We start from the raw sequence: 20,116 nt of genomic DNA on the forward strand, positions 1-20,116 counted from the left end.
TGGCCACATTTACTGGGCCTGTCCTGAGTATGGTATTTTTAGTTTTATGCAGTTGTCTCTCCTACAAGGGGAATACGAGCTGATGAAAACGATTCCTCCCTATTGTTCATGGCTCTGAGTCAATGATTTTATTTCCGATATGTTTTCTCCTCCACGTTGCCCACTTGACTAGCGGTGCCAGGCTAATTAAGGAATTAGTATGTGGCATCCATTCGGGGCGGTGTGTGATTCTTTTCTTGCATCCTGAGAACATTTTTGCAAACACTTTCTGGTTCATATTTTCTTTTTTTAATCAGGCAGAGACCTTACAATTAAAATACCATTAAAGTGATTCTGGCAAGTATTGCAATAAGCATGTTTTTTAATTAAAGGAAGAACAGGGGGATGCATAAGCAGCATCGGCTAAAGGGGAGAATTTCATTTGATATCTGTTTTAATTGAAATGAAAATAGAGTTGAGTAAAGCAGCAGTAGCCTGTGCGTGTGCGGCTCACTCCTAGGTTGCTAGGCTGAGGTGTCCTGTGCTTGATTAATTAGTAGCCAGCCAGAAAGTCCATTGCCTTTGCCCCCAATCCTTAAAGCCTGATTTATGCCTCACCTCCCCCATGAATATGTGAGGGCCCAGGCATTTATTTCCGGAGCTGCTAGTGGATAAGATTATGGAGTGTGCACTGAGCTCTTGGGGGATCTCATTTGCCAGCCAAATTGATTTTCCGCCTCTCTGGCCGGGGACAAGCCCACCTCAAAGATTCCAGGCTCTGCTCCAGTGGATCAGGCAAAAGCCTAATCCGGATCTGACCAACAAAGGAAGCTCTGTGCATCCCCATCAGAACGCAGGCTCCGGGCTGTGGCTGCCTTCCCTGAATGCTAGCCTTCTCTTCCTCACCTTCTCTTGAAGGTGCTGTAGGGTACAGTAGGGTGTAGCACAGCGCCCCAACTCTGTGTAGTCACTGAGTCTGCCCTTCTTAATCCAGGCAGAGCAGGACCCGTGCATCCTGAATGGATGATCATCTCTAATTCTCCAGGGAAAGGGAATTCCACAGGCTCCCCCTGGGGAATTACTGGAAAGGTAACAAAATACAGGATGCTAAACTTTTTAAGGAATTATTCAGAGTTGACACAAAAAGCTGAATGGAGGCTCAGCCACATAGATAAGTAAATTGGATAACTTACATCTGAAAATTTAGGTAGTTCAAGCTTTGAATAAAGGAAGGATCTAGTTTGGTGATGCAGATTGATCTAATGAATTGGGGGTCATCAGATCTCTCCCTGCATCTTGCCTTCGTTCATCTCTGGCTTTCCGTCTGCTTAAAATGGAAGTCACTCCCCTCGAGTTCATTTCATCACCTGGCATGTACGTCCTAACCACGTACACTCTTGCTCTGCACCCTTTTCCCCCAGATCCTCCTCAAAATGACACTAAGTATTTGCCATCATCATCTACCAGTTTCCCCAGTTCTTAAAGCTCTTCCAGGAACCCACCCCAACCTTCTGATTCTTCTCCTAATTCACCTGTTTCTTTGACTCACATGCAAAAATCTTTCTACTTCCTCTCCTGAGTCTAGTCTTTAAATACTATTTGACAGTCTTGTCTCTCTTGTGTTCTCAGTCTACGTGTCTGTCTAGGGAGACCTCATTCACTTCTGTAACTTCAACTTCTATTTATTCCACACGTATTTAGTGACCACTTTCCCAGCTCCCTGTATGCCTGGCACTGTTCTAGGCACAGGGGCTGCAGCTCTGAATGAAATAGACCACAATTCTTGGTCTCATGGAGTTTATTTCCATAAGGAAAACAGTCAAGTCAGCAAGTTGTATTTTTTGTTAGATTTTCTGAGCAGCACGGAGAAAAATGCAGGAGGGAAGGTGGACAGGGACCTGGGTTGTGGTTTGGTGGTGGTTGGGGGGACTTGCACACAGTGAGGGCAAAGACTGTGAGTCAGGGGACCAAGAGGGTCACGGAGGCAGAGGATTGTGAGCCGGGGAGAGCAGAGGGAGAGGGGGCCATGAAGGGCCAGCGCTGCAGGGTTTGGTGGGCTTTGACTCTGTGTGTGTTGGGAACCGGTGGAGAATTGCCAGCAGAGAGGTGATGTGATAAAGTTTACATGAAACAAATCACAGTGACTGTTGTTTTAAGAGTAGACCCTGCGGTGGGGACAGGGGCAGAAGAAAAGAGCTGAGTTAAGAGGCTTTTAGAGTTACCTGGGGATGAGATGAGGGTGACTTAGACCCCAGTGATAGGAGTGGAGGTGGTGAGAAGGGGTTGGATCACAGGGATATTTTGAAGGAAGAATGCACAAAATTCCCTGGAGCTTTGGTTGTGGTGTGAGAGAGAGTGAACGCTGACTCTTTCAAACAAAGCAAAGGACTTTCAAACTTTCAAACTGAGCAAAGGGGGGATGGAGTTGCCATTTATGGAAAAGGGAAGGACTGTGGGGCAAGACGAGGAGCTCACTTTTTGGATGTGCTAAGCTGAGAAACCTTTGAGACATCCAGGTGGAGATGTCAAGTAGCAGTTGGGGCGCTGAGCCTTGAGCTGAGGGCGGAGGTGGGCCTTAGGGATTTAAATCTGGGAGTTATCAGCGATGAGCATATGATGGGGTTTAAAACTTTAAGACAAGGTGAGAAAAAAAGTGATCAAGGGACTGAGTCTTGTGACATTCCAAGTGTCAGTGGTTGGGACAAGCAGGAGGAATCAGGCAGAGGAGGTCAGGAGGGAAGGCTCAGGAGGTGGGAGGCCATCCAGGAGGGCACAGTGCTCGGTGGGCGAGGGGAAGGAGTATCAAGGAGTGAACAAGTATGTTATATGCTGCTGGCTGCTCAGGAAAGGTGAGCACTGAGCATCCCGCCTTGGATTCAGCAATGTGGTTGTCATTTGTGACCTCAGCAGGACCAGTTTTGGTGGAGTGGCCAGGAAAAGGCAGAGCTGGGGAGGGTTCCAAAGAGACTAGAGGGAAAAAACTGGGATAGAAGGTATACCCAGTTCTTTTGAGGAGTATTCTTGTAAGGTAAAATACTTATACTCTAAATGTTTTCTGTAAGGGGGAAAATAGCTAGAACTGTGTATTTGTTTTTCTTTAAGACACACACACACACATACAACAGAATCATTTTGCGGTTATTACAGAGGATGGCTAATTGTAGGGTTAGCCCAAAGCAGGTTTTGATGTACTTTGCAAACATTAGCTAGCTGCTAAAAGTCTCTTTTACTTCTCTTTAAAAGAAATAAAAGAGATGTTTAACGGGAAGAAGTGATTACATGTACAAAGTTGTGTTCATGTATTTATTTTGGAGGGGAAGTAACAATAATGATGGTTGATTGATTTTTATAAAATTACCCAAGGTCACTCGTGGGACATACTCAGCTTTCATGAACAATCATAACAAGCAATGTAAGGGTCACAGCCAAAGGCTGATTTCAGCCCTGCTCTTTATTTCAGCTTTCAGATGGGGCTGAGCTCTATAAAGCGGAGAAATAAAGTCCTCCCACTGCCCTCCCATACTCAAATAACTATCCTTTAAAGCAGCCTGCTGTATATTTGACTTAAGCTAATAAAGTGTGAGGATGAAAACACTTGGGGCCTTGGCACAGAGACAGATTAAATATAAACTTTCCGTTCTTTCACACCAAGGAACTTTCGCCTTGGTTATCACGTATCAACCAAAATTAGCTGAATTCCGCATCAAACTCTCTTCCTTTCCCTAGATTTCTTATACGTACCTGCCACTGATAAAGTAAGGAGGAAAGGCTTTTTAGCAGGGAAGAGCGATTACTGCATTAACTAATTAGTCCTATTTATAGTACTCTTGACAACACAGGTCATTCATGTTTTGGGGCTGAACTTTTCTCCCTTCATTAGCGTCATAATTAGTTCCTGTCAGTAAATGACATTTTCAGATTTCTACCAGTTTGCTTCAGTGTATTTAATATTTTGCTTGATGGTATAAGGGACAAAACCCAGGTTATAAATGTACCCACTAATCCTTGTAGTCTGCCTCAAATCCTTTTCGGAATGAGGCGAGGTATATCTACATTAACAAAATTAAAATAAACCACATATAAACAAGCCGTAGGCAAAGCTACTTAGGTTAACACGTGTTTTTCCTTAAGAGTAACTATGATAAATAATGAAATTAATGAAATACTTAATGGAAGTTAATTTCCTAATTAATGAAAAAGCTACTTGGGAGGGTTTGCAAAGTGGAGAGAGCATGAGTGCCTCTGTCAGGAGGTCTGGTTCTAATGCTCGCTCTGCCTCCCCCAGCTCACTGTCTGCTCTGAAATACGGAGCGTGACATCGACCTCCTGGGCTTGTTTGGAAGGTCATTTCAAACAACATATCTAAAGGTACTGGCATATGGTAGGTGCTTAATACATGTCAGCTCCCTTGCTTTCCCCATAATCTCGTTTGAATTCCTGACTGTGCAGGTAATCCCTTCCTCAAGTGGTATTCAGAGTTCCCTGCAGGGTAGGTGGTGATATTCAAAGTTCTCTGCAAGGTAGGTGGTGGCGAGAGAACATGAGGTCCCTGTCTCCATCAGTGTCAAACGCACACTCGACTGCATCTTCGCAGATGCAGATGCCAAATGTTCTAGAGCTGGAAGGAGCCTCAGCGAACGAACGAACAATTCTGTTCTGCACATCGCCAAGGGGCAAACAGACCATCCCTCAGCAGTGAGTGGGACAGATTTGGAAACTGAGTAGTCCGAGGCCCAGCAATTTTGTGAGACTTACTGAGGGTCATTCAGAGGTCAGTAGCAGAGGGGACAGGAACCTGATCCAATATCCTGTCTCCATCACTGGTTCATCTCGGTTCAGATTCAGATTTCCTGACTGTTCATAATGGTGGGACCCATTGCCCAACCCATGGTCCACCAGTTGAAGATAATTAGTTGAGACATTAATGACACATGGCTGTGAGTGAAAAAGTTCTAGTGAACTCAAGAAGGTGGCCTGTACCACAGGTCACATTTCTTCCCTCTTGTTCACAGCAGGATGCGTGATACGATTGCATTTCTAATGATTATTCTTGTCATCATGATGACAATGGAAGGGAAAATTAAGGTCAGAATTGCCAGCAGGCCCTTTGGAAGTCTGGTCAGCAGTGTGGTGCCACTCAAGCATCAAGCCTCTAGGTCACTAAAGGAGAGTTGCTTCTTGGGTCGATTACCTTAGACTGTGATCTCTACGCCATATTTGAAAAGGGACGTCAGGACAACGGAGAGTGAGGTATTGGAAGGAGGTGGTCTAGTAGGGCTATTACACCACTGCATTCAGTGTCTACTAGGTCAGACCCAGGACCAGGGATCTACAAGCATCATTTCAAGAAATCTCACCACAAATCTCTGAGGGAAGAGTTCTAGCCATGGACAATTTATAGATGGTGAAACTGGATACCCACGGGGGGGTGTTGTTCTAAAATGTGGCTGAAAGGAAAGAGCACTTTAAGAGGTTGAATCCAAGTAAACACTCTGTGACTGTTATTGATGGTGTGTGGCTCGGGCTTTAGGATCAAAGATAAAGGAGCCAAGGAAAGCTGAAGAGAATGTTAGAACAGAAGGTCAGGGGAGGAGTGGCCTCCATCTGTATTGGTCACTATCTCTGTACTAAGATGGAGATAACAGAAACGACTAAAAGCGTCTTGGCCTTTTTCTTCGCTCCCTCTCATTCCTCCAGCACGTGTTTAAGTACAAAACAGCAATCCAACTTAAGGGTTTGGTACCTTGGATTCAGGACTCCATTTAGCAGATGGAGTCTCTGCTCTTCACTGGCCCTCACCATGACCCTCTTTCTTCCTGTGGAATCTGCCTTTTGAGCCACTTCTGCCACTTGCCTCCCCCGCATTCTGGGCTTACCTTTATTTAGCTCATTGAGACAATGTGTGGACTTACTGATTCAATGTCATAACAGGATCCTTTCTGAGAAAATGGGAGTGAGTGTGTGTGTGTGTGTGTCTATAAGGAAATTCAGGTACTTAGATACTCTAAAAGGATATAACCATTTATTCATTTACTCAGCAATTATATGTTGAGTGCCAACCTTCTCCCAGTCACTGTTCTAGACACTGGGAATGTAGAAGTGGACAAGGCAGATAAGTGCCCTCATGAAGCATGCATTCCTGGGGGGGCGGGAGGGCAGACAGTAAACATGTAAAAATATATGGTATGTCTGATGCTAAGCGTTATGAAGGAAAATATACGTGGGTAAGGGGCCAAGGCATGCTATTTTCTCCAGCCTGGGGAGGGAGATTTGCTTGCTCCAGGTTTCCTTTTGAAGCCTGGGTATATGACTCAGTTGATGGTAGGATAAGATACCATGTTTGACAGTCCCACTCAACTCTATTCAATGGAGCAGAACAGTTCCTTGTGGAAGTCAGTGTCTATTGTCCAAAGAAAAGGATAATAGATGTTAGTCAGCTAAAGTGCTAAAAATTTCATAGTGCCTCCTAATTACACTTCCTTTTACTGTAATTCTTACAATTTTGGCACATTTTCTTCTATTCCTATTTCCTATTTACTGTTTCCCAGTTTTTTTTAACTTAATTTTCTAAGCTGCTGTTACATGGTAAAAACGGTGACCTTCTGTTTCTTATCTAACCAGTCCTAAATTTCTAGGCGTTTAGGTTATTGTCATTAAAAATACTACAAATAAAGCTGCTGTGAATTGTGATAGCTACCCTAAGCTAGATTAGTAATATAGTGCTTCTGCTTCTGGGTGTCTGATCCACTCAACTGTGCTTCTAGAAGAGAAGGCAAGATAAAGTGAGTCTAAATTTCAGCAGAAGTACATAAACGAAGAGGATTTCATCAGACATTGGAAGTGTCAAAAGGAAGTAAGCCTCGTTCTCCCAGAGACTGACTGTCTTCTCTTTGGCTATTAGGAGGAAAGCTGATTTTCCTGGACCCAGGACCCATCGAGCTCAGAGCACACTCCATCCTTGTTTCTGATGGTGGAGAGCTCAGGATTGGATCCGAGGACAAGCCCTTCCAAGGCAAAGCTCAGATCAAACTCTACGGGAGTTCCCACTCTACCCCCTTCTTTCCGTATGGAGTCAAGTTCCTGGCTGTGAGGAATGGAACTCTTTCCCTGCATGGTGAGTGAGGCAGTTGACCAGAGGAACTGAGGTAGAGCTGTGTGTGTCTAGCCAAGGTGCAGACAATGGGGAAAATGATAAAACTACTTCCGTCTCTTCGGCTGTTAGTCGCAGAGGCAACAAAGTCAATTACAGCATGAGCACTGTTTCCTTAAATAAGGAATATTAACTGTGATGATGCTCACGGCAGAGTGTACTGTGGTTCTCAGTTATTTGCCCCCCTTTCTGTCATCTCTGCCCACTGTCAGGTGACTTTCAGTGCCTCCCCGTGGGTGAACCATACTTCCCTGTCCCACTGAGGGTGGGCTTAGCCTTGGACTTGCTTTGGTCAGTGGAATGTGAGCAGAAATTGATGTACTGCATGGCCAAGCAGAAGTTTTGAGAGCCATTGTGATACTTTGGTCATTTTTCTCTTTTCCTTCTGCTTGAGAATAGCCCATCCCCCATAGGGATAGGGGCAGCTCAAGCTTGGGCAGAGCTGCATACTGCTCCTATGTATGTGTGTGAGGAATAAACCTTTGTTGTCACGAACCACTGAGATTTGTGTTTGCAGCTGCAGTTTAACCTAGTGAAAACCAACCAGCATGGTTACTTCCTGTTACTTAGCCTACACCCATGGCTGTGTACACGGGTGGCAGCCCAAAGCAGAGACGACTTCACTTTGTTGTTGTTGTTGCTGTTTTCACCCCCCTGGGAACAGGGTTCAGTTAGAGTTCTACCTAGAATTTTGTTATAGGTGGGTTGGTGTTTATGGATTGCTGGGAAAAAATAGGAATTAGACTATAATGTGTTTCTGCTACAATTTCGTTTGCCTTTTGATAACTTCATCCCACTTCGCAAAATGGACATTTTTATTTTCCTTGAGATTCAGGAAATTACCAAACGTGCCAGGATAATCCTTAGTATCAACTAGAAAATGTAAGTATAACATGATGAGCTTGGAGTGTCTTTCAGTGGATGCTTATATACATTTGATTACATAGCACGAGCCAAAGTCAGATCAAAAATGTGGGCACCAGATAGTAGCCCGATCTCCAGAAAATGTGACATTCTCTACATTGGAATTTCTGTGCTGACGTAGCAAAATAAGACCCTGCCACCTGTCACAGAGTAGTTATTCTAGGCATGGCATGTGGCTGTGCTGAGGAATCACCCTTCTTGCTCCATTAAGGCTCTGTCCATCACAAATTGTGGCCCTCAATCATTGTCTACTAAAAGCCCTCTTTTGCCTTTTTTGGCTTACTATGAGAGGAAGTGAGATCTTATCATCAAGCATTTATTTATTTTTTTTATTTTTGCGGTACGCGGGCCTCTCACTGTCGCGGCCTCTCCCGTTGCGGAGCACAGGCTCCGGACGCGCAAGCTCAGTGGCCATGGCTCACGGGCTCAGCCGCTCCGCGGCATGTGGGATCTTCCCGGACCGGGGCACGAACCCGTGTGCCCTGCATCGGCAGGCGGACTCTCAACCACTGCGCCACCAGGGAAGCCCCATCAAGCATTTATTAAGTGTTGACCATGGACCAGCCAGAGTGATACACACTGGGGATAAATTTTGTAAGGATTAAAAAACCCACAATTATCTAGACCGAAATTCAAAATACCTACAATATTGATTCTTGTATTCTACTTCTAAGGAGGACCTTTTTCTTCCTGTATCCCTCATCAAGCACTTATATCGATCTTGTAGCCCAGGATCCATGAGGGGCTTCTGTCTATTCACAGGTCAGCGATGGTCTTCAAGTGTTTGCTGTAGTCTAACAGCCAGTTAGGTCACTAACCCAATGTGCTGCTGTTACCATTGAGAAAACACAGCTGGAGAAAAAGAGGGCACAGATCAGTGTTTCAACCAGCCCATAGGCCGTCTGAAGTATCCTGCAGCTCAACAGGGATCCTCTGGTTTGAGAACCACTGTCCTCTAAGATGCAGATGGCACAGCTCTTGCTCGAAATGGAAATTCACCTGAAGAAGAATGAAACTCTCCTCATTCTTTTACTCGGCTTCTTTCATTCCAGCCCCTTTTTCTCCTCACATTCTATTATGAAGGATCAGCAAAAGAGTTTACAAATAACCTTTATGTGCTTGCATTGTAAATGTACCCTGTGCTCCTAACCTTTGTGTTTTAACAGATGTCAAGTTAAGAAAATCCCTAGGACCACTGCTTATAATTAAGATGGGGCAATTAAAGCAAAGTAGATACTTCTAATGTGTTCTGAGAATTCTGGAAGTTACAAGTGTTGCTACTTTATCCTGGTGATGTTACTGGATACCGAGAGCGCGGACACCTCCTCTCCCCTGCTTCCCTCGTTTCTGTCTTCTCCCCTCCACCTCTCCTCTCCCAACACTCTTCCTCTCCTCTTTTTCCCTCTCCTTCCTCTCCCTCCACCTCTCCTTTCCTGTATTCCCAGGACTAGGGTGTCATCAATGGCTGTTTTACCCATTTCCCCACAGCCCTGTCAATATAGGCCTGAGTAGAATCTCTCATGAACCACAGAGCTTGCACATTGAACACAGGCGAAATCAAGCTGTTTTCCTCATTGAGGTGATGCTGCCGCATCTCATCCATTTGAAAGAAATAGTATGTAGGAAAGAGCTTAGCCATTGGGTGAGAGGGATTCCCTTCTGCCTTCTCTGGCAGGGAATCCCAGTCACAGCCTGAGGTCCATCAATCTTCTCCCTTCTCTCTCCCTCACCACCTGAGGTCTCAAACAGACTTCCCCTCTGGCGGCGTGGTGGTATATCACGGTTGAAATTGTTACGTAATTTCACTGGCCTTTTCCCAGGGCCAGAGGTGGGTCTAGTGACACTGGGGCTTTAGGGAAAAACTAATTTTCTCTTGCTGTCAAGTATGCAAAACAGTGAGCAACTTGATTCACTGCTTTGCCCCCAGAAGGTCCCTAAAGACCCAACATTCACTCAGCTTCCCAGGATGCTGTAGGGAGGAGATTCACCGACTTTAGTGCATGGAAGGCTCTTCTCAGGAAGATTTTAAAAATAGAGGTTTCTGGACCTCACTTCTAGAATCTGACTCGGTGGGTTTGGCGTGGGCCCAGGAATGTGCATTTCAATGGAACCATCAGGTGATTTGATTCAGGGGGCCCACTGACTACCCGTGGAGAAACGCTATTTTTAGTGGTTTATATAAGTTTTGGAGTCAGAAATCAGTCCAGTTCTGCTATTCATCAACTAAGACCTTGGGCAAATCAATCTCTATAAAACCAGGAAAACATAGTTCCTACCTCATAGATTTACCGCTTGTGAACTGCTCCAAAGTATCTGGCACACGGTTAACACTCCAGCACTACTAGTTATGGCTATTCTCATGATATTTTTCCCCCAAAGCAGTGAGTCCCCTGTGCCTATGATCTCATAGTTTCTTTCAGGGGTGAGGGATGGAGGGACTTCTATTTGGCACGGGTCCATCTCTGTCTGGAGATTTTTCTCCTTATTCATGTTCTTGTCTACCTCTTCATCACAGCAAGAGAGAGGTTTTAGCTTTGGAGGTCGTGAAGGAATGACATTCCTCTTTTTCTGGGTTTGGGAGTGGATGGGGCAGGCTGGGTTCTGAATCTGTGGTGGAGATTAGATGGCTTAGTAAGTTGTCAGCTGCACACTTTGCTGTTAATATGACTAAAGGGTCGCAGATTCTTCATCAGTGTGGGGTTTGGGGGGCTGTTTTCAATGAGGAAATTTCACTCTTGCTTTTTGCTCCCTACCCTCTGTCTGCCAATACAGGTTCACCACCCCAGACCGAGTGCCAATCACATGCCACTTTCGAGGGGGTCGCTGTCAGCTTGGGCAAGTTGAATTTTTGACAATCTAATTACGGCCCTTGCTTCCACAGTGGGAGTCTGAACAGGATGGTGGGGCTTTTATTGATTGTTCAGAAGGGAAATTTATCAATGTCTCTCACTTCATTTCCAGTTCCTCCCTGAGAAATTTGGCTGACAGTTTCTTAGGAGAAAAAGCCGTCTTCTGGCCTTGAATGGACTTCTGTCTTTGTCCTTTTCAAGAAATTACAAGATCAGGCATTAAATATAAATGGGAGTTTCTGGGAAAAGCGAGAATGTGGGAACGTGGTTGAGGAAAACACTAGTATAATGTTATGAACAGGAGACTTTTGTAGGAATAAATAGGAAAAAAGGAGTTAAAATAAGCAGGTTTAAATACAGTTTGCTTCCCTTCTCAAAGTACCAAATATCTGTATGTAAACTCCATGCTTTTTATGAGTACTGTCTATGGACACTCATATTCTATTGCTAAAGGGTATCAGGCTGTCTGGAAGCACAATATTGTGTGCATGGAGTTGATACGTGTGTCCTGGGCAGTGGTTTTCCTACCGGGCTCCACAAAATCTGAATGTTTCCTGGGGGAACTTCAGGGGTTCTGCCAACAATGAAGTATTTGAGGATCAAGCTATAAAGGTTTAAATTGCTCAAGTAATTGCTTCATTGCTTTTATCTCTAGCTTAAATTTGTGTTAAAGTAATATTTCATTGGAAGAAAGAGTTCTTTTGCTAAAATAGTGACTAAAAATTACTCAAGTAGCTCATCTTTTTTCTTTTTTTAATTGAAATATAGTTGATTTACAATGCTGTGTTAATTTCTGCTGTACAGTGATTCACCATATATATGTGTGTGTGTGTATATATGTATATATATATATGCACACACATTCTTTTTGTATATTCTTTTCTTATGGTTTATGGTTTATCATAGGATATTGAATATAGTTCCCTGTGCTATACAGTAGGACCTTGTTGTTTATCCATCCTATATATAATAGCTTACATCCCTCCTACACTGTTGGTGGGAATGTAAGTTGGTGCAGCCACTATGGAAAACAGTATGGAGGTTCCTCAGAAAACTAAAAATAGAATTACCATATGATCCATCCTTCTTATTTTGTGGTCTCTTGGTGCTGGTGCTGGGGCAGGTAGAAGAGGTGAGGCGTGTGCTCGGCAAGTGGAAGATGTGAGATGGGTGATGGGCAGGTAGAAAGATGAGGCAAGAAGGTTGGCCAGCCTTTTACTGAACCATGCAGTTGTATCCTCTGCTGGGCATTGCTGCCTCTCTGGATAATACTGGCTGACTGCTGATTCTCTCTCCTCGACCACTGGAGTCCTGTAGGAAATCTTCCCACTGTTTTCCAGTGTGGAAGCCCCACCTGGGTTTGCAGTCCCCTTAGCTTCCACCAGAAATTTGGCTCAAGTCAAGCTACCTTCCCCAGAATCCACTTGATCCAGAGGAAACTTACAAATCTTTAGACACCAGAGATGTTCCTCTCAGCACCCTTTCCTCTGTTCTCTCTCTGAGTCTCCTCTCCCCTGCTCAGATAAGCATGGGTAGCCCACACATATGCTGCATATGCAGACATCCAACCTGGGAAAAAGAAGCCAATCTCCTTTTCTTGCAGGCAACTGTATGACTGGTACATTTGAAGCCGTTTTTCTTTGCTTAAATGGAGAGAAGTAGCCTCAGATCTCCCTGTATGGGAAGGAGAGGAAAAGGCCATGGCTGTTCACTGAGGCTAATGACTCACCCCCATCTCTGAGAACTTCTTTTAATTTCCTCTCTTGGTTGATCATGTAGCTGGGGGCTGGGGTCTGTCCAGGCATGGCTCAGATGGCGGAGTTAGTTAGCCTCCTTTAAATAAGCCCCAAGGGGGCTTCCCTGGTGGCACAGTGGTTGAGGGTCCGCCTGCCGATGCAGGGGACATGGGTTCGTGTCCCGGTCCGGGAATATCCCACATGCTGCAGAGCGGCTAGGCCCGTGAGCCACCGTGAGCCATGGCCGCTGAGCCTGAGTGTCCGGAGCCTGTGCTCCGCAACGGGAGAGGCCACAGCAGTGAGAGGCCCGTGTACCGCAAAAAAAAAAAAAAAAAAAAGCCCCAAGGAAATGTCTACTCCCTGTCTGTTTATGGCTCACATACAATGTGGGTGCTTATCATCTTTTGTCCCTGGCCTGGGTCCTCTTGGTGGGTTTGGGGGACTAGAAGTCTATGCTCAACAGTTTGCTACATATGTGAAAGGGTGCTGCAGAAGGATATTAGGTGAAAGGGAAAGCAGCTATTGTGTGTGTGTGTGTGTGTGTGTGTGTGTGTGGTTTTATTTGATTTAGGGGTGGGAAGAAAGTAAGATCAAAGTGAAAGGAGAAATAGAGGAGGAAGGATAAGAAAAATTAAAAACCTATTCGTTGCTTTCTGTAATCTTAAATTCAAACACACTTCAGTCCAGCATGGCGGTTCTGGTCAGCTGGTATGTTGGGGCAGATGGTAATTACTCAGTCAAGTTAGTGCTGGTGAGTGTGGTTCTGGTGGACTTGGAACCCTCAGCATGTAGGATGGCCAGTGACTAATGACTGGTTCTCTATTCAGAGCACCTGAGGGTTGGTCCTTAACTATGTGTCTCTGAAAAAATAACCAACACCACTAACAAAATTGAGGCAGAAATTTTCTCTGTTGCCTAACAAGGCTTCAAAAAAAAAAATCCAAAATACAACTATTGTATATGTGCAATAGAAGAAACATATCTGGTAAGATCTCATTGATTCTTAACTGAGATAACTTAGAATTTGTAATTGCTTGATCTGGACAAGAGTGACCTTGGAACAATGGATTAGAAAGGGTTCCTTCCGTTCAGAGTATAAAGCACACCTTAAGGAGCTCATTTAAACGCTTTAAAGTGAACATGCTGTTTTTAAGGTCCTTAGCATTTTAGGTGTTTACATGTAAATGTATAATGCTAATTAGAAATGAGTTCTAGCTATCCGATAATCCAAGTACAGCAGGAATCCCACTTAGAAACACATTATAAGATACTTTAAGTTTCTGTATATACCTGAACATCTTGGCATTCGTCAGGTCTTTTTTGGTGGCAAGTGACAGAAAACCCAATTCGAACAAAAAATAAGGGCACTTATTGCCTCATAAAACTAAAACAACTGGAGGCACAGCTGAGTCCAGGTGCTTCGATGAAGTCATAAGGCCTTTGTTTCTCTGCAGCTCTAGGTTCTGCTTTCTCCTGAACTGGCTTCCTTTACCAATCTGACTCCTAGAGGTAGAAATAGGCCCCTGTGGCTACAGATGAAATAAGGGCTCTTTTCCAATGACTATTTCTGAGCAAATTCCAACATTTCCCCTCATCAAAATTTCACACCCCCTTTGTTTTTCCCGTTTGGCTTTTAACACTGTCTAACGTATTATATACAGTTTATTTGTGATATTTATTGTACTTATTCTAGTGTTTTCCTTAGTAGAATGTATGTATCATGAGGGCAGGGATTTTCATGTTTTGTTTTGTTTTGTTTTTTATTGACAATATCCTAATCCCTACAACAGTGGCTGGACTCACAGTAGGCTTTCAAGAAGTATATGTTGTGTGAATAACTGAATGAAAAGCTTAAGCAGAAGACTCAGGATTAACTTTGACCCTGTTTGGGTCATAAGCCCATCACTGAAGCTGCTACCGTGGCTGGGGAAGTGGTGCTCTTACTGGCTGGGATGGAGCAAGTGTATGATAGACCTCCCCAGAACTACATGGTCTGAGACTGAGAGAGGATGATTCCTTAAAATTAGAGGTGTGTTATCTAACCAGAATAAGAGAATGAGCAAGTAAAAACAATAGCTTGTCTACTTTTAAAATATTTGACAATCTGACATTTTTACTACTTTTACTAATTTGGAGAAAATTAATAAAATTTTACTGGATATTTCAAACCTGTTTAGTTTGGCTAGGAAAATAAGAAAAATTCCAATCAGTTACTTCACTAAGCAAAACCAAATTCACTATTGATAGAAACACAATTAATAGAAAATTTAGAATTAAAAAATGTCTAACAACGTTGTGATATTTTCTAGATTCATTTATATTTAGAAAGTGTTATTGAAAGTATTAGGTTGCTTTGTAAGATAGTTTTTAGTTAGGGGATTCAGGACCACATGGATCTTGATCTGGACTGGCCACTCTTGTGTAAATATGTATCAATACATCCCAGGGAATGGCCAGCTAAGGCATCACCATTGCATATTCGGGTTTGGCCCAAGCCAAAGAGAACCTCTCGTGAACAATGCTGTATCATGTGACTAATTCTTGACTAAGCTATGAAGGGGATGGACAACAGCTTGCATTCCTTCCTTAAGGCCACACAAGACACTGGGGACTTTGCCCTTGATGGAAGACAAGTCCAGCATAGCCAGTCAGTCCAAGAAGAGAGGAGAACACACTTGCCCCAGTGCTCAGGGGAGAGCTGGTCTTGCCCACCTAGTCCAGGCCTTTCTTGAATAGGAGGCAGAAACCAGGGAGCTGCCTCCTGGACCCTTTTCCCTATCCTTGTAATGGGAGGAGAGTAAAAATAGAGACCTCCCCTTTGTTTGGCCTAGTGAATTTTCCATCCCCTGGGACTTAAAAGCAGAGTCATTGGCATGTTATAAATATTGGTAGTATAGTAGAGTCTTTAGACCATATGAAAGATAAATTAGGAAGGTATTTCTCAAATAAGAAAAATGGATTTGTCTTAAAACCGTGAACTACTTCCTTCTAAAATTCTAACCATTGATAGAATGAAGTAATGAAAATAGTACATAAGGGCTTAAATTTCCTATCTAAGCCCTTATGGTTCCAAAGGTTTTTCTGTACTTTCTTTTGGCAGTGTTAGTCATGAGTGAACAAGTCTCTGTATTAGTCAGGGTTCTCCAAATAAATAGAACCAATGTGATATCATATATATACATATAGATAGATAGGTATATAGATAGATGTAGATACAGATATATAGATATCACATTGGTTCTATTTATCCAGAGCACCCTGCCTACAGTGACTAGTGGCTTATTCATTCACTAATTCACCTATTTATATATACATTCATATAGATATATATACATATGAAGAAACTTATTATAAGGAAATGGCTCATGTGATTATAGAGGCTGAGACCTAGGAGAGCTGATGTGTATGTAGCTGTAGTCTGAGTCCAAAGACCTGAGAACCAGTGGAGTCCATGGTGTTAGTTGCAGTTCAAAAGCCAGCAGGCTTGAAACCAAAGAGCCAGAGTTTCAGTCCAAATCTGAAGCCTGGAAGAGACCAGTGTCTCAACTCAGCAGTTAGGCAGGAGTTCCAGCTCACTCAGGCTTTTTGTACTATTCAGGTCTTGAATGGATTACTGGATGAAGCCCACCCACCTCAGAGAGGACAGTCTGCTTTATGGGAGTCTATGGATTCACATGTTAGTCTCATCCAGACACACCTTCCAGACATGCTAGAATAATGTTTGGCTAATTCTCTGGGTACCCCAAAGCCCAGTCAAGTTGACGCATCACCTTTACTAAAGTGGATCCCATTTTCTATAACTGACCCTGTATCACATCTTAGACACATAATCCAGGAAGGTAGCAAGCCTCTTGTCTTGACACAAAGCTTTCCAAGGGAGATGCATGTCTTCTTTTGAAGATTTCTGTAGTTTACTTTCTCCTTCTAAGTCATGAGGATCTTGGCTGACATTCTGCATCTTCTCCAGATGAACTTGGCCTTGCTCAGTCACAGAGCACTCACTCATCTTCCTCTGGATGAGCGTTAGGTGCGAGGACTCTGGAAGTAGGCTGCTTGGCTCCAAACGCCATCTCTACCACTAACTGTTGGGTGGTCTTTGAAAAGGTCAACTCTTCAGTGTTTCAGTTTCCATATACAAGTTGGAGAGATGATTCTAAAACATTTCTCATGGTGCTGTTAGGTGGTTTAAATGAAACAAAACATGTAAAGCACTTAGCACAAGGACAGGCATTGAGTAGTTACTCAGTGAGTATTATTATTATTAATTATATGCCTACAGTTTTGATTTGATGAAGCTGCCTCGCTATTCTAAGAAGGCTGGGATGGTGTTTATTGCTTTTCAGTAATCTGTCATCTGGAAACATGGTTGTCATTCTTGATACCCCCATCTCTGTCGTTCCCCGTATTGTGTCCATCACTAGGTCTTGATTTTAATTCTTGGGTAACTCATTTACTTCTCTCCACTTCCGTGACTATTACCTTAGTTCATGATGCCATGAGCTTGTGCCTGGACTATTGTTTAAGCTTTGTAGTTTATCTTTTAGTTGCTATTGTCTTCCCTCTCCAATTCATTGTTTACCCTGGAGCCAGGGTGATCTTTTCACAGATCTGTTCACATCATGCTTCTGCTCAAAACCTTTAGTGGCTTCCTGTTGTCCCTGGGAAAGTCCAAAATTTCTAACATGGTTATAGCACCCTCTCTAATGTAGGTTTCTGCCTGCATCGCCTGCTGTGTTCTCCAACCCTCACTCCTCCCTCACTGCGGTGCTTTTCAGTCTTAGTAACCTTCTTTTTTTTTTTTTTTGTGGTATGCGGGCCTCTCACGGTAGTGGCCTCTCTCGTTGCTGAGCACAGGCTCCGGACGCGCAGGCTCAGCGGCCATGGCTCACGGGCCCAGCCGCTCCGCGGCACGTGGGATCTTCCCAGACCGGGGCACGAACCCGTGTCCCCTGCATTGGCAGGCGGACTCTTAACCACTGCGCCACCAGGGAAGCCCTTAGTAACCTTCTTTTAGCTTATTAAATGGTTAATGTAGTCTAGATTTTACAATTTTTACATTTTTGAGTACCAAAAGAAATTCAGCTTTGTTAAGTAAATGGAATGCTCCATAGGCAGGAGCATGTGATTTTTCCTTCAAAGAGAATTCTTCCACACGTATCATCAAAGCAATATTATTAATGGTATTGCTTTCAGCCTGGTCCTGAAGAAGGAGTATCACTGGATTGGGCATTACGTTCAGTATTTGTTAGAATTGGAGTTTTACCAAGATCCTGGCACTTTATAATTTTCAAAGCTGCTTCCCACTCTTGCCTCTCATTTAACTTTCACAACTCTGTGAAGTAGGACGACTGGGATTGTTACTTTGATCTCAGAGATGATGAAACTGGAGCCCAGAAGGGGAGTTAACTAGTATTCACTCCATCCTCTTCATAGGCTTATGATGCACATGGGCTTTCTGTTATTTTGTATACACATAGCTGGTGTTTACCTGTGGCAGAAAGATAAACAGAAGATACTCCTTCCAGGTTTCTGGAGCATTCTTCCTAATTTTAATTCTTTCAAGTTATTTTGGGATTCTAAGTAGGGCTTTGTTCCTTTTGGCTCCCTTTGTAGTATTCTTGATAGGGGTACAAAGAACCTGCTTCTTCCCCAGTTTGTTTATTATGTTCAGTATTTTTTATGGCATTTTCTGATTTCTATAATGGCAAATCTACAAATATCTTCTTTTATGGTTTCTTCCTTTGATTTCATGTTTAGAAAATTCTCACCTGTACAAAGACTATATAAAAATTTATCTATTTGTTTCCTGGTTCTGTTACTGTTTTGTTTTGTTTTTTCACATTAGTGTCTTTAATCTAGGGTCAGCAAATGATGGCCCATGGGACAAATCTGGTTCATTGCCTATTTTTGCAAACAAAATTTTACTGAAGCACAGCCATGCCCATGTGTTTAGGTATCATCTATGGCTGCTTCATGCTGCCATGGCAGAGCTGAGTTGCAACAGAGACAACCTGGCCTGCAGATCAAAATCTATTCATCGTTTGGCCCTTTATAGAAAATGTTTGCCAACCCCTTCTTTAGTCCATCTAGAATTTATTTTGATATAGTGTATAAGTTATTTATTTAATCTTTTTTCCAAATGGTTGGTCAATTTTCTCAACACTATTGATGCAACAGTGCAATTATGGTATGCTGAAAAATGGCCTCCAAATATGTTCACACCCCAATTCCTGGAACCCATGAAGGTTTGGCAAAAGAGACTTTGCAGGTGTGATTAAATTAAAGATTTTAAAATGGGGAGATTATCCTGGATAATTCAGATGGGCCCGATGTAATCACATTGGTCCTTATCAGAGGGACACAGGAGGAGTCAGAGGAGAAGGAGATGCAATGGTGGAAGCAGAGAGAGGAGTGATGTGTTTGAAGATGAAGGAGGGGCCACAAACCACAAGCCTCAAGCCAGGGGATACAGGTGGCCACTAGAAGCTGAACAAGACGAGCGAGGAAACAGATTTTCTTCTCAGAGCCTCCAGAAGGAAGCAGCCCTGTCGACACCTTTATTTTAGCTCAGTGAATCCAATGTTAGAATTCTAACATCTGGAACCATGAGACAGTACACTTGCATTGTTTTTTTGAGACACTAATTTTGTGGTAATTTGTTATAGCGGCAATAGGAAACTAATACATTTCCCTGGGAATTTTAAATGTTACCTTTATCAGACACTAAATTCTTATTTGATACAGGTACAGATTAATGTCTTTTATAAATAAAGAGCTTTTTAGAACAAATTTAAAATCTGGCGATGGGTGTGAATAGACATATCAGTATAATTAATGCAAATGACCAACATGACTGCATGTAGAGAGGGCTTGGGTTATCCTGTGCTCACAAGGAGGGAGAGATTCTTTTTTATTCTAATGAGTTTTCTCCTATCTTTGCGTCATTAGTAATTACAGAAATGCAAATTAAAACAAAAGTGATTTTTTTTCCCCTTAACCATCAACTTCACCAATATTAAAAAGAGTAGTAGAAAGTCTGAGGAATGGGCGTTCACATATACTGCTAATGTGTATAGAGTATGGGCAGTCTTTCTGTAAGGCAATTTGGTAGTAATATCAACAGGTTAAACCTAGGCATATGCCTTGATATGGCAGTGTCACTTTTAGGAATTTATACTAGTGAGATGATCATGAGTATGCATAAAAATTACGCTCAAGAATGTTTACATCTTCACTGTTTATGAAAGAAAAATATTGAGAAAAAGCTGAATATGAAGAAATAATGGATTAGTATATAAAATACAGATTTTTAAAGTGGGATACTATGATGCTATAATGATATTAAATAGTATATAATCCAATTGAAAAATGTTCCTTGTCCATTAAGTAAAGAAAATTTCACAAAATGGTACGTACAGAATTATAGCATTTTTGTTTATATGTATATGAAATCTTGTCAACATATGAATACAGGAAAA

General features: G+C 42.8%; 1 protein-coding gene across 23 annotated transcripts in view; it reads left to right on the forward strand.

Annotated features, from left to right (window-relative positions):
* PKHD1 (PKHD1 ciliary IPT domain containing fibrocystin/polyductin) overlaps nucleotides 1-20,116 on the forward strand; it is a 623,301-nt gene that overhangs the window by 153,906 nt on the left and 449,279 nt on the right. For all 23 annotated transcript variants that reach the window (XM_029242351.1, XM_029242350.1, XM_029242348.1 and 20 more), the window contains one exon: nucleotides 6,881-7,093. In XM_029242351.1, the coding sequence (XP_029098184.1) occupies nucleotides 6,881-7,093 (213 nt within the window). The remainder of the gene's footprint in view (nucleotides 1-6,880; nucleotides 7,094-20,116) is intronic.

The sequence above is a fragment of the Monodon monoceros genome, unplaced genomic scaffold (assembly GCF_005190385.1).
Source record: "Monodon monoceros isolate NGI ecotype Baffin Bay Population unplaced genomic scaffold, NGI_Narwhal_1 Super_Scaffold_3, whole genome shotgun sequence".
Lineage (NCBI taxonomy): Eukaryota > Metazoa > Chordata > Mammalia > Artiodactyla > Monodontidae > Monodon > Monodon monoceros.